Below are 22,004 nucleotides of genomic sequence, written 5' to 3' on the forward strand. Positions count from 1 at the left end.
GAAGAAATAAAGAGAGCGATAGGTGAACAAGAAGAGAAATTTAACAAAGAGATAGCGGTCGTAGAAAAGAACCAAACACAAATTCTAGACTTGAGGAATTCAGTTAATGAAATTAAAAAAAAAAAAAAAAAAGCGGGGCGCCTGGGTGGCTCAGTCGGTTGAGCGTCTGACTTCGGCTCAGGTCATATCTCGCGATTTGTGGGTTCGAGCCCCGCGTCGGGCTCTGGGCTGATGGCTCAGAGCCTGGAGCCTGCTTCGGATTTGGTGTCTCGCTCTCTCTCTGCCCCTCCCCCGCTCATGCTCTGTCTTTCTCTCTCTGTCAAAAATAAATAAACATTAAAAAAAATTTTTTTAATGCACTGGAGACCCTCTGTGGCAGAATGGAATAATTAAGGCTATAGAAAAAGAAGAGAGAGGGAACAAAGTGGGCAGAAAACTTATGTAAAGAAATAACCGAGAAGGAAAGGTTTTCGATGATAGATTCTGAAAGGGTTAAATTGTAGTGTAGGGCTAACCTGTAGCCTTAAGAAATAACAGCTTAGTTTTAACACTATAGGTTAAGAGATAACAGCCTTAGCCTGTCAATCAAGGGATGTGATTAGTGTTTGATCGGATTGGGGCAAGGGCCTGTTTGAACTGTTTCCACCTGGGAACTATTCCTTTGTTCTGTTCCCAGGTGATAATAAGACGATGTGGTCGGCTATAAAAACTCTGTACCCCGGCTGTTCGAGACCGCACTCTGGTCAAGAGTGTCGGTCCCGATCGGTGTGTTTGCCTTGCCTCTCATTGCGATAAATTGAATTTTCTCTCTTTTTTTCCCCCTTTAGGTGGTCTAACTGAAAGTTTGTCAATTTGGTTTCTCTTTTCAAGTAACAAACTCAGTTTCCTTGATCTTTTCTTTTTTCTTTCTTTTTTTCTTTCCCTATTACATTTATTTCTACTCCCATCTCTATTTCCTTCCTTCTGCTAACTTTGGGATTCATTTATTTTTTTTTTATCCTTCTAGGTTTGAGGTTGGGTTGTTTATTTGACATCTTTCCAATTTCTTAATATATGCATCCATGACCATAAACTTCCTTCTCAGAAGTGCTCTTGCAACAGCCCATAGGTCTTGCCCTGTTGTGTTTCCATTTTTCTTTAGGGATGTTTTTTGCTCCTGTGACAAACGTTTTCTTGGGTCACGTGTTGTTCACCAGTGTTCTGTTGAGCACCTGCAGCCTCTGGAAGGGACACAGCCCTGCTGACACCTTCACGTGGCCCGGTGGGACCGTGTCAGCCTTCTCCGCACAGAACCGCCCGGGCATAAACGAACACTGTTGTCAACACTGAGTTCGTGGCGGTTTATTTCACAGGAAGCTGGAAGAGTGGAAAGTGGGGTACAAAGCTATAGCTGGAACGGGCTGACTTCCATCCAAGAAAGGAGGTAAGTAGCAGGATGTGTCTGCGGACTTCCCTTTCCACGGATCATGCGTTCCATCTGAGAACCCGGAAGTAACGAAAATAGCCACCTGTGGTATGTGGGGGCGTGGGGCAAAGGGGAGGGGGTGAGGAGGGTCATCTCGAATGTCCCATGTTGGGGAGTGTTCGCTTTTGAAACCTAGGAACGTCCTGCACGTTCCAAAACACAGTCAAATCATACAAGACGGGAGAGCACACTCTGACACGAATATGAACACGTCAAGGTAAAGATACGCTTACACCCGATTAACAACAAAGCCACAGGGCGAAGCGAAAATGTAATTACGTTAATTTATCAGGAGCAGGGATTTGAAGTATGAGAAATACAAGTGTAACCTAAAAAGTCCATTGAGGCACCTGAATGGCTCCGTCGGTGAAGCATCCGACTCTTGATCTCAGCTCAGGTCTTGATCTCAAGGTTGTGAGCTCAAGCCCTGCACTGGGCTCCATGCTAGACACGAGGCTTACTAGAAGAAGGATGGGAGGGGATGGGAGGGGAGGAGAGAGGAGAGGACAGGACAGGACATCACATCGAGGCTGGGAGTACCCCCGTGAAAGCACACTACCCATCCTCCCTGAGCGTTAACTTGCTCCCTAAGGAACAAAAAAGCCCAGTAGCCTGAGTTCACATAACCCGCACATCTTGTTCTGTAAATACGGTTCCCCAGTAAAAGGAGCCCGAGAACTCTTGCAGAAACGGTGGGTCCCTGGTCCAGGGCAGGAGGGACACGAGATGAGTCTGGGACTCCACTGAATCCCGAGAGCAAGACAGAGCTGATGATGGGCCGGGTCCGCTCGGGAAGCACAGCGCCGGGCTCAGAAGCGCCTTCCACGGCCGAGTGTGGCAAGCTGAGTGCCAAAAAGTGCAACGAGGACGCTCCGTACTCTGGGCAGGAGGCAGGGGCCCTGGCAGGCAGCCTTCCTGTCCTTCGTGCTGAGGACAGTGCTCCGGGAGACGGACACAGTGAAGGGGGGCGGGGGCGCACAACTGCTGAGAGAAGTCTGCGAGTGGCCCCTCCATCCCTCTGTGATGAGAGAAAGGACACCGGAGAACCACCGCGAGGAGCCCTGACTCCTGCAGAGATGCAGCGACGCCGGGGAAGGTCGTCCTTCATCCTGTATCCCGGCCACACTGGGACCAGCGCTGCGCACAAGCCCCCGGCCCCTGCAGAGCCGCAGAGATGGGGCCCAGGCCTCCAGAAGGTGGCCAGGCTGGGCTCCGGGCACTGGTGGTCAGAGGTGTGGGATGAGAGTCAGGGACTGAGGTCGGAACGCTGGTCAGGAGAGGTTGGCACTGGAATCCGTTTCCAGAAGCTTGGGAGACCAGGCGTCTGAGACTCCTCGTCTGCCGGAACACAGGAGCGCAGAGGGGGACGCTTCCGGCAGCAGGTTCATTGGGATGGTTAAATCCTGGGGGGTCAGAACTCTGACGTGGGTCTGAGCCCCCCCCCCCCCCCCCCCCCCCCCCGCTCCTTCCTGGAGACTCAACCCGTTTCGCTGCCTTTTCCAGCTGCTCAAGGCGCCCGCCCTCCTGGACACGTGGCTCCTTCCTCCGTCTGTGGAGCCCACACCTGCCACTAGGGTCCTTACTCAGCGCCTGAGCTGATGCTAATTATTGGCTTCCCTCGTCCGCACCTCAGAAGCCTGCGGCTGTACTGGCGAGTGTGGATAGCGCCGGCGTGGACGCCAGGGCGCACACCTTCCAAGGCCCAGCTTCCGTTGCTTCGGCCTGCGCGCACCGCGCTGGCGTCGCCGGGTCCTTCTTCCCGCGCGCGGGGCGCTGGCACGGCCGGCTCAGTGAGCGATTCTGGGCTCACTTTCTAGGGACCTGCCACCCGATTTACGCTCGCCCCGCCCCTGCATTAATTAGGGTTCCAGTTTCTCCACCTCCGCCCGGCACCTGTTACTTTCCCTAAACAATGTTCTAAATATATACAAGCCATCCCAGTGAGCTTGCGGGGCTACCTCAGCGGGGTTTTGGTTTCCATTTCCTTCCCTGGACTCCTGATCCCGCACAACAGGGCCCAGGAGCAGCCGGCAGACGGAGAAAGGCACAGAGCGCCCGGGGAAGAGAAGAACCGGGACGTATGGAGACCCATGGCAGGTGCACTTGGGGGCCTCCCTGAGTAAGGCGGGTGACAGGTGTCAGTGAGAGCCGGGGGGCCCGTTCCCGGAGGGCAGCTGGGAATGCGGGGCCACAGGATGGGGGAGGCGGGAAATTACACCCTGGAGCCCTCCACTGAAATGTCAAATCGAAGCCCCCAGATGCTGAGATCACCAAAGGGAGAAGCACGAGTACCGCTTAATGGCCTGAGCGGAGCGCTTGGAGCCGCTGAACCGGGGGTGAGGGGGAGGAATAGAAAAAGGGGGGCAGGTGTGGGGTGACACGGGACCCTGTCTGAGAACCGCGGGGGACTGAGGAAGCAGTGGGGCGGGAGGAGAGGCACCGTTATGTGCATCAGCCCCGGAGGCAAAGCTGGGACAGAGCCTGGCTGACTTGGGAGAGGCGGGGACAGTGGGGACAGTGGGGATGGAGGGCTATGAGGAGGATAGCAGATCCTGGCGGGGGTGGAGCCCAGCGGGAGGTGCCGGTGGGACCCACAGGACTCTGAGGGATGGACGTGGGGTGGGCTCAGGGGGACTCAAGGACCCCATGTGTTCTCTGACCCGGGGCTGATGGCCCTCAGAGAAAGGGGAAGAGGGAGCTGGCGACAGTTGTGGGCGAGAATCTCAGTCTGGTGGGCTGGGCTGGACCTGAGGCGTCCTCGGGGATCTGCAGCCAGGGGCTGTCCTCATGCAGCTGAGGACAGCTGTGGTCTCTGCACCTCGGGGCCTGGGTCCCTCCCGGAAGGAGCAGGACTCCCGTCCAGGGCTGCCCCAGAGAGCGTGTGGACGGGACTCGCCCTCCTGCGCGTGGATCGCCTGGCGAGGCAGAGCACTGCAAGAGAAGCCTGGTGAGGGACACAGTAGCCACCGGTTCCCTCCCCGGGGGTCAGCGTGCTGCTGACAAGGATGTAGCCGTGTGACCTTCACACCTCCCTAAGTCAGCAGGAACCCCCTCCCCCAGCATAGCTGCCTCCCCTGTCTCTGGCTGCAGACAAGTCTCTGGGACTCCCAAGCAGACGCCCCCCTCGCCTTGCCTGTGTCTGGCCCCCCTCGCCCCCCGCTGTCCCCACCTCTAGCACACCTGTCAGAGGCCCCGGGCCCCACGCTGCTGGCTCAGGCCCAGGGGACAGAGCGGCAGGGCCTGCAGAGACCGTCCTCCCTGAGGGCCAACTGAGGTGAGGCCTGGCCCCCGCTGGCGTCTCCACCCCCCTGCCCCTGCCCTCCCCACTCGCTTTACCGCATCCAGGGAAGTGGATGGGGCTGTGGGACATGGCCGGCATCTCTGCGCTGTCCTAGTCCTGGGGTGGCTGGACAGAGGCCTGCAGGTCAGGACGCGAGCAGGAAGGGCTGTGAGGGCCTGGTGTCTGTGGTCTCACGGAAAGGAAGCGGGGGCAGGGGGTAAGCCCTACCTTCCTCTTTTGGATCACAGAGCGGCCTTGACTTCTGGAAGCCGTTTCTAGTGAGATATCACATCACCAGGCTGAACGCCTGTCAGGAGGAGGCCCACCTGTTATTAACCCGTGACAGACAGAGACAGAGATGATGGGAAGGTAGAGATAAGGAGATGATGGATGGTAAGTGGGTGGATAGAACATGCGTAGACGCGTGGATATGGGTGCAAATATGGACACGGTGGGTTCGGGATGATGATACGGCAGAGACACACAGACGATAGGACGACGGGTAAATGATGAACGTACCCATAGGGGGGTGAGTAGCTCCCCAAGTAGGTACATCGGACATGAGAAGAGATGACCGGTATTCACATACATACACACACGGAGAGACACAGACACAGGTGCAAAGATGCATAGTTACGTGGATAGACACAGACAGAGGGGGCGCAACACAGAAAGGGGTTTCTGGCTCCCCTTCTGGTCCTAACAGGCTGACTCTTCTCAAACTACACATTTCCCACAGGCAAAAGGGGCTCTAGAAATTCTCCTGATGACGTCATGTTGGGGGGGGGGGAGTGCCCAGAGAGGAAGGAGGCAGGCGGCACACTGTGCAGGTAGGACGTCCTGTCTCCGGGTCCTGTGACTCTGGGCTGTGCTCTGCACTCACTCACCCCTGCCCCCCAGCTGGCTGGGTTAGGCTCTCTAGTTAGGGGGCGCTGACGCGGCTGCGGGTGCTGGAGGAGGGAGGCCGGACAGGAGGAGTTTCCTGCTCAAACATCCCAGTTGTAACCGAAAGCCCTCAAGTCCTGGATGCGGTAAAGAGACCGTGACGTCCATCCAAACGTTGGTGGGCAGGGCTTCCTGTGCCGCTGGGGCTGGGATGGGGGCTGGATTCCTGTCTGGACCCCCAGGGGCCTCTCTGGGTCCATTTGTGGCACAGAACACAGGACCGTCAGTAGGGAAGGTGGGCTGGAGCCCCTGCCCCTGTGGACAATGCAGAGTCCTAGCATCACCCCCGCCCTGTCATTCACCGCCCTCCCAGGCCATAGTGACTTAGGTCTTTTGTGTTTCCTCCATTCTTAAAAGCTTCTCTCACAGTCTACTGGCTTTACATTTCAGTGAACCCTGTGTTTCTCTTGCACCTTCTACCAGGGCCTGGTTCTTCTAGGGACTTAATGCCTCCATGGGATTCTGATATGTCCAGTGGCCTCGTTCACATTCCGTGTCACCTGCTCACACTGGGGAGGAAGGCTGAAGATCCCCATGTGTCCTGGGGCTTCTAAGACCCACACTGACCTCCCAGTGGAGGGGGGGGGGTGCTGTGAGAGGAGACAGACAAGGGGAAAGGCCCAAGGGAGTGTCTGGCTGAGCCACTGACAAGGTGGGCTCAAAGGCAGAGCTGGAGTCTGGGGGAAGGGAGAGGAGGTCTGACAGGGACGGAGGAGGGGTCTGTGGTGCCCTCCTGGACTGGGGTGGCCCAGCCTCTCGAGGGCACAGACCTGCGGCTCTTCCCAGACCTGGTGCACAAGCCCAGGGGAGACCCAGCCGCTGTGGCTACTGTTTCTCAAGGACAAGAGAATCAATATATATCAATATATATCTCAATATATCAATATCATAGTTCTCTATGTCCACCATCCCTGCGGGCATCAAGGCCCACGTGCTTTATGATTCTTGGCCTGAAACCACACGACTGACCCCCCAGACCTCCATGTTCCACAGCCTCGACGGAACAGAAGGTCCAGACCCATGGGCTGTGCCATGAGACACAAGCCAGGAAGCAGCCGTGCGGATTCAGGGTCGGTGCGGCCCCAGCGGAGGGCGTCCCCCACCCACTGCGGGGAATCTGGGGTCTGGGGTCAGAGCCACCCTCCCCAGAAGAGCACTTCTCTTTCTCCGTGAGAGCAACCAGCCTGGATTCCCAGAGAAGCAGGAGGAAAATGTGGAGACGCTCTCTGTGCAAACTCACCTACGGAAAGACCCCAGCTCCTGCCGTGTCCTGCCTCCCACATAGTGACCCGTGTTAAGGTGATGTTGCCCTGCATGTACGTGTGTACATGTGTGCATGCGAATGTGTGCGTGTGTGTGTGTGTGTGTGTGTGTGTGTGTAGCAGAACGGGATGCATTGCAGGTCAGCCAAAGAAATAAGATGACTTTGTCTATCAGTGATTGGATGTCACTCAGGAGCTGCCCCCACTTAGGCAGGGAGCACACACACACACCCAATCATTGCAAATGCTCTTGTATCTTGGCCGGTCTCCATGCTCCTTCCCAGGATGGTGTCCCAGGTGCAGGGAGCAGGTGGCTCTGTGTCCTCCTGCCGGTCCCTGGGTCTGAGCTGACTGGGGACTGCGGGGTTTGCTCACCAGCTTGCTGCAGGCCCAGCTGATGTCCATGCTCAGTGGTCACAGGATCCAGCCTTTCTCTGCTCCCTTGGGGCCTGGGGACCATTCTGGTGATCTCCGTGTCCCCTTTGTCCCAGGGGTTCAGTGCATGTGTCTGGGCGCCCGCTCCTGCCCCATCCGGCCCAGGTGGGATCTCTCCTCCCACGGTGACGGCCCCCCTGGCGTTCGCCCCCAGGGCACACCTCTGGAACTGGGGGAGTCCCAGGGCAAGGTAGCCCTCCCTCTCTGCCTGACCACACTGGAGCCACCAGGGGTGCTATACCAGCCTTGACCTCCAGGTGGCGCTCAGGGGCCGCATCCCTCATGCAGAAAAGTAGGGACATCCAGGGGCCTGGGGTCTGTGGCTGGAGGGTCAAGGAGGAAAGACTGGTCCACAACGTCTGCTTTCCTGTCCTCTCCTCTCCCGCCAAGCCCCCGAGATAGAAGGCGTGTGGGCTTTATCTTGCTCTCCTTCCAAAATTCCCCCTAAACCCCTTCTGCTGCCCCTGCGGCCTCACTGCCGGGACTCTTAGGTCTCCTTTTCACTAGAGCAGATGCCCCACCTGGTCAGCCATTCCTCCTCTGGAAGGGGCAGAATATTCTGGAGTCGTCTCTTTCCCAATGCCATGCTGTTCGCCCTTCCCTTGCTAAGAGCCTGGCTCCGGTCAGGGTCAAACGAGCCAGATTTTGAGGGGAGACTCACCATCTGACTGTGATGGTTGTTTGTAGGTACAACCTGACAGGGGGGTGGGGGGAGGGCGGGCAGAGAGCTGGGAAAACAGGACTTCTGGGCCAGTGTGTGGGCGGGTTTCTGAAAGATTCGCATTTGATTCCGTGGACTGAGTGATGACGAGGTGGACCAACATCTTCCAACCCCCTCGGGGCCGGATGGAACAGAAAGGGGAAGGAGGTCCGATTCCATCTCTCTCTTCTTGAGCTGAGACAACCATCTTCTCCTGTCCAGGACATCATAGCGCCTGGTTCTTGGGCCTGCAGACTGGGGCTGATTTGTCCCACAGGCTCTCCTGGGTCTCCAGCTGACAGGTAGTAGATGGTGGGACTTCTGGTTCTATAACCCATGAGCTGATTCTTATGCTAAGTATATATTTAAATACACATATACATATATATGCATTTAAAATTTATCTCAATAAGTTGTACTTAAACATATAATTTACATTTAAAATATTATATACCTAAATATAATTTATATAACTTCTTACTTGATAGGTCTCCAGAGGCAAGGGAAACCAAAGCAAAAATGAACTATTGGGACCTCATCAAGATAAAAAGCTTCTGCACAGCAATGGAAACAATCAATAAAACTGATGGGATGGGAGAAGATATTAGCAAAGGACACATCAGATAAAGGGTTAGTATCCAAAATCTATAAGAAACTTATCAACGGGCGAAAGACATGAATAGACACTTCTCCAAAGAAGACATCCAGATGGCCAACCGACACATGAAAAAATGCTCAACATCACTCATCATCAGGGAAATACGAATCAAAACCACAATGAGATACCACCTCACACCAGTCAGAATTGCTAAAATTAACAACTCAGGAAACAACAGATGTTGGTGAGGATGGGGAGAAAGAGGAACCCTCTTGCACTGTTGGTGGGAATGCAATCTGGTGCAGTCGCTCTGGAAAACAGTGTGGAGGCTCCTCAAAAAACTAAAAATAGAACTACCCTACGACCCAGCAATTGCACTACTAGGTATGTAACCAAAGGATACAAAAATGCTGACTCAAAGGGGCACATGCACCCCGATGTTTATAGCAGCGCTATCGACAATAGCCAAAATAGGGAAAGAGCCCAAATGTCCATCGATGGATGAATGGATCAAGAAGATGTGGTATATTTATACAATGGAGTATTGCTCTGCGATCAAAAAGAATGAAGCCTTTGCCTTTTGCTACAACGTGGGTGGAACTAGAGGGTATTATGGTAAGCAAAATAAGTCAGTCACAGAAAGACAGACATCGTATGATTTCACTCGTATGTGGAATTTGAGAAACTCAACAGATGAACATGGGGGAAGGGAAGGAAAAATAAGATAAAAACAGTGAGGGAGACAAACTATAAGCGATTCTTAAATACAGAGAACAAAAGGTTGCTGGATGGGGGTGTTAAATGGGCGATGGGCATTAAGGAGAGCGCTTTTGGGGATGAGCTCTGGGTGTCCTATGTAAGAGACCAATCACTGGGCTCTACTCCTGAAGCCAAGACTACACTGTATGTTAACTAACTTGAGTTTAAATTAAAAATAAACACAAATTTTTTTATACATATACACACACATATTTTACACAAATATATATACACATATATATTCACTCTTTGCAATAGAATCTATTGGTTCTGCTTATCTGGAGAACCCTGACTAATACACTAATAATTGGTAAAGAGAGACTTTGTCCCGCATGACAAAGAGAAATTCAGTACACAACTCAATGAAGAAAACAAAGACAGAGAGTACAGGGCTAGGAAGCAGAGGAAAAACGTTGAGTACAAATAGAAATTAACCTTGAGCACAAATAGAAAATCAAAGCTCAGTGCAAGTTAAAATTGTGTTGGAAAACCAGGACCCCACCCTCTCTGAAACAGGACAGACACCTCCCAGCTGGCGAGATGCAGGCTGTCCTGAGGTCACCGAGAGGAGCTGCCCTATGCAGTTTGCAGTCCCCACCACTTAGCGCTGGCCAAGTGAAGGCAAGCTAATTAATGATCGGTCCCCAGTTTCTTCAAGAAAAATGGAGAAAAGGATAGGACATGTTCTGGAGGGTTTATATGAAGATTAAAATGTGTTAATGTTGGGGCACCTGACTGGCTCAGTCGGTAGACCGTGCAACTCTTGATCTCGGGGTTGTGTGTTCGAGCCCCATGGTAGATGTGGAGATTACTTAAGAATAAAGTCCTTAAAACATGTGTTAATGTTTGCAAACAAGTAAGATAGAAATTGCACCAGAATGAGCTAGATGAGTTTAGGTTGAATTTTTTTTTTTTAAGGATCACTGTGGGGCTTTAAAAAATGGTAATTTATTTTTGAGAGACAGAGAGAGAGAGGGCGATCAAGGGAGGGGCAGAGAGAGAGGGAGATACAGAACCTGAAGCAGGCTCCAGGCTCTGAGCTGTCAGCACAGCACAAGCCCTGGCTTGAACTCACAGACCATGAGATCATGAACTGAGCCAAAGTCCGATGCTTAACCGACTGAGCCACCCAGGTGCCCCAGTTTAGGTCGAATGTTTAAAGAAATATTCTTTTAGTGGCACCTGGGTGGCTCAGTCAACTCTTGGGTTTGGCTCAGGTCACGATCTCATGGTTTGTGGGACTGAGCCCCACAGTCACTGCTGTCAGTGTGGAGCCTGCTTGGGATTCTCTCTCTCCCTCTCTGCCCCTCCCCTACTCATGCTCTCTCTCAACATAAATTAAAAACTTTAAAATAAAAAACATTCTTTTAATATATAATAAAACTTTTAGTACAAGACCTATAGCAGGCAGGCAGGTTTCTTACCGCCCCCCTCCACCCCCCCAAGCCAAAGAAATGAAAGACACAAAAATCAATCAGAATGTTTCACTAATGCTCCCTAGCAGTTGTCAGGGTAAATTTAAATCCCAGTGGGGTCCCCATTTAAATGGGGTCCCCGTTTAAATCCCAGTGGGGTCCTCGAGGCTGACCCCATAAGTCTGGTAGAGACACAACACGTCCGGCCCACAGTAGGTTCGGGGCTCTCCTGGCAGGGTGCCTTGGACACCCCATATCCTCTGGTGGCACAGCTGGTCCCACTCGGGGACGTGGTCGTGCAGACCCCAAACGTTTGCTGTAGAGGCAGCATGGGGCTGCCTTGTTTACAAACCCTGTAGCAATCAGCAACAGTGGTAAGTAAGCCAGTGGGCAATTGTGAACAGAAGCCTGATCTGTGCGTTAAGAAACAACAGGGGGAGGGGTGCCCGGGTGGCTCAGTCGGTTGAGTGTCCATCTCTTGATTTTGGCTCAGGTCAAGATCTCATAGGTCATGGGGTCAAGCCCTGCCTCAGGCTCCATGCTGACAGTGGAGAGCCTGCTTGGGATTCTCTCTCTCTCTCTCTCTCTCTCTCTCTCTCTCCTTCTCAATCTCTCTCTGCTCCTCCCCCACTCACACTTGCATACTTGCTTCCTCTCTCTCAAAATGAAAATAAAATAAATCACGGATCCATGAGGCCCGCCCACAAGGCTAGATCCTGGGGTTCAGGGAGAGAGGTGTGGGGGCACCTCCCAGGTGTGGAATTTGGAGACTAGGTCACGTGAAACAGATGCAGGCACTGAAACAGATGCAGATCAGCTGCCCAAGTATAGCACGGGTTCAGGGCCAACTACTGAACTCTGGAAGACGAGTAAATCAGAGCCTCTGGGGGCAGGTGGGGACACACAGGACACATCTGCAATCACCTGTGGGTGACCGTGGGACCATAGCTGAGTCTCTGGAAACTGCCAGGGGTCTGTAGCGCTGGGTGTTTGTAAATGGGTGTACGTGGCCCTCTGCTCTCTGCATACCACAAGCCAGGGGGCTCTGGGGCAGCAGCCCCCAAGGTGCCCACACCCCGTTCCTAGGCCAGCACCCTGCCACTGTCTGAATGTGTGTGGTTAGGGGGCATAGAAGTTAACTTCCCACACAAGCAAACAGGAAAAAGCGAGCCCAACTCAGCAGTAGGGAGACTTAAGATCCTTGGAGCACCTCAGTCGGGTGAGTGTCCGACTTCGGCTCAGGTCATGATCGCACGGTTCATGGGTTCGAGCTGCGCGCTTAGCTAGCCACTAAGCACGTGGTAATTTGTTACAGCAGCTGTAGGAGACTAATGCCCTCACGTTACTGGAGGAGTTGTTCCAAGCCCATTAGCAAGAACAAGGGCGTCAGCCAGGTGAGGGAGTGAAGGTCAGATGAAGGACAAGGTCTTCGAGCGGGATGGTCCTGTTGTGTTTGGAAATGCGTGGTGTCCAGCCTGGATGAACCTGGGGCGGGAATGGGAAATGGGGAGCTGACGTGTCCCCCTGCGTGGACTAAAAGCCCCAGGGGCCCTCCCTGTGCGATCACGACCTCAGCGACTCCGTTAGGGTCCACACATGTGTCCGTGTGTGTGCATACATTTACACAGTGTATACGGGGGGAGTGTGCATCTGTGTGTGCATCTGTGCATTTGTTAGCATGTGCGTGTGTATACATGTGTATTCATGAGCATGTGGGGTTGTGTCTGTGCACGTGTGAGCATTCGTCAGCATGTGTGTGTGTGTACATGGGTGCATTCGTGGGCATGTATGTGTGTGCATGCGTGTGTGTCCCTGTGTAAGCGGGTGCATGTGTGTGTGTCTGTGTGTATGTGTGGAGGGGTGTAGGGCTGTGTGTACTTTGTGTGTGTGTGTGCACGTGTGTACGTGGGTACATTCGTGGACATGTACGTGTGTGCATGTGTGTGTGTCCCTGTGTAAGTGGGTGCATGTATGTGTGTCTGTATGTGTGAAGGGGTGTGGGGCTGTGTGTACTTGTGTGTGTGTGTGTATGTGTGCACGTGGGTGCATTCGAGGGCATGTGCATGTAGGGGGGGGTGGGGCTGTGTGTACTTGTGTGCATGTGTGTGCGCACGTGTGTACGTGGGTGCATTCGTGGGCATGTGCATGTGTGTGTGTGCGTGTCCCTGTGGAAGTGGGTGCATGTGTGTGTGTCTGTGTATATGTGTGTGGAGGGGGGTGGGGCTGTGTGTACTTTGTGTGTGTGTGTGCACGTGTGTACGTGGGTGCATTCGTGGACATGTATGTGTGTGCATGTGTGTGTGTCCCTGTGTAAGCGGGTGCATGTGTGTGTGTCTGTGTGTATGTGTGGAGGGGTGTGGGGCTGTGTGTACTTGTGTGTGTGTGTGTGTGTGTGCACGTGGGTGCATTCATGGGCATGTACGTGTGTGCATGTGTGCGTGTCCCTGTGTAAGTGGGTGCATGTGTGTGTCTGTGTGTATGTGTGTGGGGGGGGGTGTCTGTGTGTACTTGTGTGCGTGTGTGTGTGCACGTGTGTATATGGGTGCATTCATGGGCATGTGCATGTGGGGGGGGCTGTGTGTACTTGTGTGTGTGTGTGTGTGTGTGTGTGTGTGCGTGTGCACGTGTTTACGTGGGTGCATTCATGGGCACGTGCATGTGGGGGGGTGGGGCTGTATCATCCGCACTTTTATTCAGGCACACGTCCCCTCAGATGTCTCCCTCATTCCTCCGTGGGACACTCAGTTCAGAAAACACGGATTCACCCTTTGTCTTGTTTCCTGCTCTCAGCTGGGGGCAGACACTAGGACCAAGTTACCGTGAGTCCTGCTTCCTCACGCGGGGCTGCTGCAGGCTGGGCCCGTGAAAACATTTATTGGCGAACAAAATGAAGCATGATCCAGAAAACAGGGTCTCAGCGATCAGCTGCCCAAGTATAGCCCGGGTTCAGGGCCAACTACTGAACTCTGGAAGACAAGTAAATCAGAGCCTCTGGGGGCAGGTGGGGACACATCTGGAATCACCTGTGGGTGACCGTGGGACCATAGCTGAGTCTCTGGAAACTGCCAGGGGTCTGTAGCTCTGGGTGTTTGTAAATGAAGTGCTCCACATTCTCTGCGAGCATCTAGTTGGTTTTCGGAGGGACCACGTGGTTAATGAACCTCCTAGACGCTGATTAGGAGTCTCCTGAGTGCACCTCTGGCCTCCGGGAGAGCTGACCGCATGGCTTTCCAGAAAGGGATGATTCTGTAGGGAAGCCCTCCAAATGGCCGCCTCACGCTTCTGCAGGAGTGACTTCCCGTGTCTCTAGGAGCAGAGGCCAGGTGGGTCCGGAGTCAGGGTCTGGCCAGGGATGCATACGTGCTGGACTCAGCCGTGGGCTCCGTGGGCCGTGGGAACGTGCCTCGGGCTGTCCTCTGTGCGAGGATCTGGTGGTCTAACTGAGCGTACGTCACGTCCTGGGGGCTTCCTGCAGGCGGGGCCTGAGACAGCGAGACCAGGGGTGAGTTAGGGCGGCCAGGCCGGTGGGAAGGGGAGCCTAGTGGCCAGCCTCCAGGTGACCCCCGTGACCCCACCTCCTGGGGTCACCACTGTGCAGTGCCCTCCCACTTAGAATCAGGGCTGGCCTGTGTGAGCGGTAGAATATGACAGAGTGAGACCATGCCACCTCCAAGGGGAGGCCTCAAAAGATAATGTGACCAGGGGTGCCTGGGGGGCTCAGTCGGTTGAGCTTCTGACTTTGGCTCGGGTCATGATCTCACAGTTCGTGAGTTCGAGCCCCGCGTCGGGCTCCGTGCTGACAGCTCGGAGCCTGGAGCCTGCTTCAGATTCTGTGTCTCCCCCTCTCTCTGCCCCTCCCCTGCTCATGCTCTGTGTCTCTCTGTCTCTCAATAATAAATAAATGTGAAAATAAGTAAATAAATAAAAGGTAAAAAAAGAAAGGTACTGTGACCAAACTGTTGACCGAGCTGCTAAAATTGGGGTTGTATGTAGGTATTGGATACAAGGACTTACCGAGCTGGGCGCTTCCCTGTCCTTCTCAGGAAGTCTGCCGACTGTTGCCACATCTGGAGGGGAGAGGACAAGGGGTCAGGTCTCTGGGGTGGGTTTCAGAAGGCCAATTTGCCTGAAAACCCACAGCTTCGAATTTCACCATGCACTCCATCTAGAACATCCTGGAATGTTCTCAAACGTTCCCTCTCCCTAGCCGGTCCCTCCTCCTTGTCCTTTTACCTGGTGTCCTCTGGGGAAGGTCAACAGCTGGGCTGACCCTGTGGGGGAAAGTACAGTGAGCACTGGGGGGCCCCCTGAAGGCAGGGGCCTGGGAGGGGGGCCGGGGTTAGTCTCAGGGGCCTCACCTTTCCTGGGGCCTCTGCTCCTCATCTTGGCTGCTGGGGAGCCCTGTGGACAGTCAGGGGTGTGAATTAAGAAGAGAGGACTTCTTCCCCAACACCCCAAACAGCCTCCCCAGGCCACCCCACCTCTCCCTGAGACCTACTGTGTTTTTTCTGACGCTGACAATGGAGGAAGGCGAGAACCAGGAGGAGGAGACAAAGGAACAAGGCCACAGAGACCCCAACGAAAATATACACATGCTCTGTCGACAGGTCTGGGGAACAGGGAAGGTGGAACCAGATTATCAGCAGCGTGCATTTATGGAGCACCTACTGCATACCCCATGTTTGCTGGGGGCTTGTCATGTGCACACCTATGTATAAAACGTCTCCAATTCATAACAGTTCTGTGACATAGGAAGCATTATTACAAAACCAGGGTCCTGAGTGCTCAGGTCCTCTGTCCACAGGGCACTGGCAGGCCTGGAATACGGCCAACACCAAAGCACATTCTTTCCCCAAGAAGCACACACCGGGTCCTGCTCCTCCGCCCCCCTCACTCACCTGGGCTGTCACTGTCATCCCCACGCATCTGTGTGTCCCCTAGGAAGGAGGAATCGAGCACACGGTCAGAGGCCTAAGCTGGACAGAGAAGGCTGAGTCCTCCTGACCCACCCCCCAACAAGGGCGCTCCTCTGGAACGAACCCATGGAACTTTCCATGGGGATGGGAATGCCCTACATCTGTGCTGTCCAGTGTGATACCCTCACAGGACTATTTGCACTGACATCCAAGTTAAATAAATAAAAGCCAGATTCCCAGCTGCTCTGGCTACCGTTCCAGGGGCTCAGTGGCCACACCCGGCTAATGACACCTTGCTGGAGGGTGCAGACACGAGGCATGGCCTTCCCGCCGTGGGCTCTGTGGGACAGTGCTCCCCTGGCTCCCCTCCTTCTGGATTCCCACCCTTCTGTTTCTCACAGCAGCCCCCATGGGGGTGGCACCTTCCTCCTGGGAGTGAAGAGACCGAGTGTCCGCGTCCCGATGTCCCCTGAGGCCCGTCCATCCAGCACCAGCAAGGCCTGGGTTTGGTGCATGAGCTGTATGTCCTGCTGGGCTCATCCTGGCTGAGGGTGGAGCCCCTGTGTCCCCTCTTCTGGACAGTGCCCCCTCCCTCCCGCTGTCCCGGAGGCTGAGTCCTCAACTTCCACTCCTGGAGCTTCCCTCCCTGAACACTCTCTCCTGGGTCCATGATCTAGGACCCCACCTGCTCTAATATATAATAAATACAAACATACATTTTAAAGCCTGTGTTTTAACTTATATAGGTATCATTTAATTGCTATAAATAATTGTGATTATATATCATTTAAAATTACTTAGACCATGTAACATATATGACTTATACTCTCATTTGTACATATTACTTAGAACATGTGAGATATATGACTTATATCTCAATTATACAGATTTATTATTAGATGACACCTATTTATGTTGAGATTTACATATATAAATCATAGAATACATAACACGTAATCTATGACATTATATAATATATAATACTGTATACTATATTAATATGTAATGATTAATTCATGTATTTTATAATTTTAATTATATTCCTTGTGTTTAATATATAAGTTAGAAATATATTCCAATATATTTAAATGTATAGGTCTGAAATTTTATATTGTAAGTTGTATGTTTATATTTATATAGAGAGATATAAATACTTTATAAATATAAATACATTATATATAGCGATACATTATACTTAAATATAGATACATTGTATATGGTACATTATACTTAAATATAGATACGTTATATATGATATACACATACTAAATACATTAAGTATAATGTATATAATGTACATATACACATTTCCATTCCTCATTCTGGTTAACTTTCCCCACTGAGGTTGGGAGCGCAGGGACCCTTTCTCCTCGTCGCCCGGCATGCGTCCAGCGCTCAGCAGGTGGGTGTCAGGTGCACACTTAACCAGAAGGAACTACTTCCTCAATGTAACAAGACCAGCACGTCCCCAGCCTGTCTGGTTAGCCAGGCCTTGACCTAAGCGCGTGCGCTGTGCACACAAAGCCCTCTATCCCCGAAACCGCGCTCCCGCGTCCGTGCCTTTATTGCCCTTTTTTGCACACGAGGAAACTGTGACGCGCACGGTGTGGGGTATTCACCGCGGGCGTGGGGCTGGGCTCTCAGCCCTGATCCCCGCACGGTGGATCTTCAGTCTTCAGGGCAAGAGATGGGAGAGAGGGGCGATGTGCGATGCCCTGTGCGATGTAGGATTCTTGGGGTCTCTCTTCCTCTGTGACCTAACGCCACTCTTGTGACCTAATGCGGAGCCCCATTCTCTCCAGCAGCGACCGAGTTTGGAAGACGAGCGGTCAGTCCCTCTGCCCCTCCGGACCACTGTCCCTTGCAAAGCTGCCAACGGTCGAACTCTGCCCCGAAGGGGGTCCCCCCACCCCTAGCCTTGGGCTGGTTCCAGCCCTTCAGGGCCTTCTGCTTTGGGGCATGAAACTGCTTTGCTTTGTACACTAAACGAGTGGGGGGCTCTCAGGTCAGGGGGATGCCTCCCACCCGCCGCTTTCATAGCCCCTGGCACAGAGAAAGTTCAACCAGTTAGTGTCCCGGTGCCCTACAGGGGGCACTGTGGTCTTACCAGTCCCTCATCCAAGCCCGGCGCCGCGGCCCGGCGCAGAGCTCCGCCCGCCCCGTCACCACCCCGCCCCGCCCTCCCTGAGGTCCTGCAAGGTCACTCACCAGGTGAGCTGTAGGTCTGTGGTGGCGGGGAGCTGACGTTTCCAGGGGTCTCTGTGAGCAGGGCAGGGGAAGGACCCAAGCTCTGTGGAGGCCCCAGGGTCTGTCCCGCCCAGCCCGCCCCCTCTGTACCCTGAGCATCCATCTGAGGGCCCCATCTGGCCGTCACTCGGTCCCAGAGAAACCCGAGGGCCGAGCGGAGACCTTCTCACCTGTCACCACCAGCACCAGCTCCGCGCTGCGGTCAGACCAGGTGCCGTCTTTATGATAGACGCAGTGGTACTTCCCCTCAATCCCTTCATGCGCGATGATGTCGAATCTGGCCTCCGTCTCGCCCGGCGGTGCCTCCATCACATCTGGTTTCAAGGCATTCCCCTCCTTCTCCAGGCGGAACGCATCAAACCCGCCAGGGCTCCGGCACACGATGGTCACACGCTGCCCCAGGGCGACCACAGGGGCCGGTTCAGCACAGATGGAGGGCCTGCGCAGGGTCCCTTGCGAGGAAACAGAGCGGGCTCTCAGGGTCTACTTGTGGGGGACTCCCACTAACACGCAATTAATTCACCCCTGTGACACGCTCAGGTCACTCTCAAGCAAAGTCACAGAGTTGCGCAAACGTCAATCACAGTCCTTTGGAACATTACCACCCTCCTCGTCCTGACTGTGTTCCCCTGTCCCCACACACGACACGGTCATCCTTCTCTGCTGTTTCCATCCCAGCCCCCTGGGTCCCCCCAGAAAGTGGCCGTGGGGCAGGAAGGGAGCCGCAGTTTGTGGCAGACGCATCTGGCCTCCCAGCCTGCTCTGATATACAGTATGTAAACTATAAATATAATAAATTTTTATAAGAAATTATATAAAAATTATATAAGAAATTATATAAAATTTTATAAATTATATAAATCTATATAATTATTTATATACTTTTATATAATTTATGTAATATATATAATATATATAATTATTTATATAATTATATAATATATAATTTATATAATTATAAATTTTATATAATTTATATATAAATTATATATATAAATTTATATAATTATATAATTATAAATATATAAATTTATATAATTTATATAATTATAATTATATAATTTTATAAATTATATAAAAATTTATATAACAAACATAAATACACATTTTAAATTCTGTGTTTTAACTTACATATGTATATATACAATTATACATGTATACAGGTATATGTATGTATGTATTATATATGTATAATTTAATCAATATAATTGTAATTGTAATTTAAAATTACTTATATATGATTTATATCTCAATTATACATATTTACTATTAGATGGCATGTGTTTATTTTTAAAAATTTTTAATGTTTATTTTTGAGAGACAGAGATAGAGCATGAGCAGGGAAGGGGCAGAGAGAGAGGGAGACACAGAATCTGAAACAGGCTCCAGGCTCCAAGCTGTCAGCACAGAGCCCGACGCGGGGCTCGAACCCACAGACCGTGAGATCATGACCTGAGCCGAAGTCGGACAGGTAACTGACTTAGCCATCCAGGCACCCTACAATGTATTTATGTTGACACTTACATATATAAATTATAGCAATACATAACATGTAATACAATGTATGACATTATATAATATGTAATGCTGTATACTATATCCATATGTAATAATAATTCATGCATTTTATTATACCAACTATATTGTGTATTTAATATAAAGGTAAATGTATATCCTAATATATTTAAATTTATAGATCTGAAATTTTACATTTTGCATCATTAGTTGTATGTTTATATTTATGTATAGATATATAAATACATTAGACTTGAATATATCTACATATGTCATATATATAAACATAAAAATATATGTCTACACATATATCTGTATATATACACGATGCAAGCCTTCTGTGGAGCTTGTGTCTGGGTTTCCTCTGTGTTTTCTACCCTCATCTAAGCCTAATTTCTGCTTCCATGTTGTTAAGGTTCTTGAAAAACCTCATCTGCCTCAACTAGGCTGGAGGCAGGGGAAGGGGAGTTTGCAGCCCTGAAACAGGAAGGTGACATTAAAGTTACAAAACCCCTCAAAGAGGCAGGAGCTGAGGGAGGTTTATTTGCTCATTTAACTGCCTTTAGTTTCTTTCTTTCTTTCTTTCTTTCTTTCTTTTCTTTTCTTTCTTTCTTCCTTCCTTCCTTTTTTCTTTCTTCCTTTCTTTCTTTCCTTTCTCTCTTTCTCTCTCTCTCCCTCCCTCCCTCTCTCTCTCTCTCTTCCTTCCTTCCTTCCTTCCTTCCTTCTTTTCTTTCTTTCCTACTTTCTCTTTCTCTCTCTCTTTTCTTTCTTTCTTTCTTTCTTTCTTTCTTTCTTTCTTTCTTTCCTCTCTCTCTCCCTCTCTCTCCCTCCCTCCCTCCCTCTCTCTCTTTCTTCCTTCCTTCCTTTCTTTTCTTCCTTCTTTCCTTTCTTTCTTTTTTTCGTTCTCTCTCTCTCCCTCCCTCTCTCCCTTTCTTCCTTCCTTCCTTCCTTTCTTTCTTTCTCTCTCTCTCCCTCCCTTTCTTTCTTTCCTTCTTTCTTTTTCTTTCTCTCTCTTTTTTCTTTCTCTCTCTTCTTTCTTTCTTTCTTTCTTTCTTTCTTTCTTTCTTTCCTCTCTCTCTCTCTCCCTCTCCCTTCCTCCCTCCCTCCCTTCCTTCTACGATACCTATGCATGGACACATGCCCTCCATGTGCCACTGGTTCCACAAACATGAGAGACACATGATCCCTGCCCTCTCAGGGCAGGACGTACAGAGACACTGATCAAATACTTGTCCGCATTTCACCCAAAAATAAAAAAACATATATACGAAAGACAAATTCCAAAAATGTAAGTGAAACTTTAAAATTACCATGTCAAATCCTATCACTGGGTGATGTGTTGTCTATTGAGGGTGAAGGAGTTGGAATCAAGCATGGGGTCTGGGACTCTGCCCTTGATGGCCGTCTTGTTCTCTGCCCAGGGGATGCTGAGGGGGTTCTGGGCTGGTGTGGGGGAGCCTGTGGGCTCAGCCTGGTCCTGCAGGGTTTGAATTGGTTGCGGCAGGGAGTGGTGGTGGGTTCTGTCAGGAGCACAGGTGGAGAATGGAGAGAGACCTGGCAAGGGTCACACGTTTGGGGTTGCTTGCAGTTCAGGATAAGTCTCAGGGCCTCCGCTCGTGTCCTACCAGGGTCAGCACCCTCAGTCTAGAGCTGCCTTTTGGGGTGCAGAGGAGATGGGGAGCAGACTCACCTTCCTGAGTGAGGTGCACCCAGCCCAGGCAGAGCGCTGGAAGACAGGCTTTGGTGAGAGAGATGCCCGCCCCTGGATTCCTCGGAGGGGGGGCCGATGCCATCCTTCTTCTTGCTCTGAAATAGTCTCGAGACAAGCCCCAGTTCCCCTCTTCTCTCCCCCAGCTGCTCTTGAGTCTGAATTTATCTCCACACCCGGGAACCCGTTTCTAGGACTGAACCTGCGTGGTCTGACTTAGGTCGGGGCAAGAGCAGGGGGTGTAGACCTCGGGGGGATCCACTTTGCTCCCCCAGAGTCCCACAGTCTTCTGGACAGGAGTGAGGACTGGGAAGGGAAGCAGACCCCCTCCCCAAGGCTCCGCCCCCCCCCCACTTCCTCTGTCCCTCCAACCCTTTGCCTACATTCCAGGACTCACCGAGGGCCAGGAAGGTGGTGGAACGGGGACACATGTCCAGACCCCTGTGGCCTGCACCGTCCTGGGGCCTGTGGGTTGAAGGACGGAGTCTGATGCTGACAAGGGGACAGGATGTGTCAGCTGGGGCACGTCTTGGGGTTTCTACATCAGCAGTCTCCCACAAAGGGGAAGAATGCTCGCATGTCCTTCCCACACTTCCCACCAATGAGACAGAACGAGGGCCTGGGCCTCCTAAAGATGATTCTCCCCTGCTCTGCTCGGATGAGGGCTGACCTCCTCCCCAGATGAACCCCTGGGGTGAGAACGTGATCCTCGAGCTCTGGGACAAGGCAGAGTGTGGATCTGTGCGACAGGCCTACCCG

The 22,004-nt window shown here is 51.9% G+C and overlaps 1 protein-coding gene across 7 annotated transcripts; it reads right to left on the reverse strand.

Annotated features, from left to right (window-relative positions):
* Positions 1-11,709: 11,709 nt before the first annotated feature.
* LAIR1 (leukocyte associated immunoglobulin like receptor 1) lies at positions 11,710-21,785 on the reverse strand. 7 transcript variants are annotated; one of them, XR_008293665.1, is made up of 10 exons: positions 21,228-21,632; positions 18,193-18,474; positions 17,984-18,034; positions 15,758-15,796; positions 15,358-15,468; positions 15,218-15,260; positions 15,093-15,130; positions 14,874-14,926; positions 13,883-14,341; positions 11,710-11,783 (listed from the first exon to the last, which is right to left on the reverse strand). XR_008293665.1 is itself a non-coding variant. In XM_027037358.2 (10 exons), the coding sequence occupies exons 1-10, from the start codon at positions 21,674-21,676 to the stop codon at positions 14,195-14,197; spliced, it is 834 nt and encodes a 277-aa protein (XP_026893159.1). In that variant the 5' UTR covers positions 21,677-21,785; the 3' UTR covers positions 13,715-14,194. The 7 variants fall into 7 exon arrangements, 6 of the variants coding, with proteins under 6 accessions (XP_026893159.1, XP_026893157.1, XP_026893160.1 ...); XM_027037358.2 differs by lacking the exon at positions 11,710-11,783 and adding an exon at positions 21,643-21,785 and having other exon boundaries at positions 13,715-14,341; positions 21,228-21,263; XM_027037356.2 differs by lacking the exon at positions 11,710-11,783 and having other exon boundaries at positions 13,715-14,341.
* Positions 21,786-22,004: the final 219 nt, after the last annotated feature.

The sequence above is a fragment of the Acinonyx jubatus genome, chromosome E2 (assembly GCF_027475565.1).
Source record: "Acinonyx jubatus isolate Ajub_Pintada_27869175 chromosome E2, VMU_Ajub_asm_v1.0, whole genome shotgun sequence".
In the NCBI taxonomy this organism is placed as follows: domain Eukaryota; kingdom Metazoa; phylum Chordata; class Mammalia; order Carnivora; family Felidae; genus Acinonyx; species Acinonyx jubatus.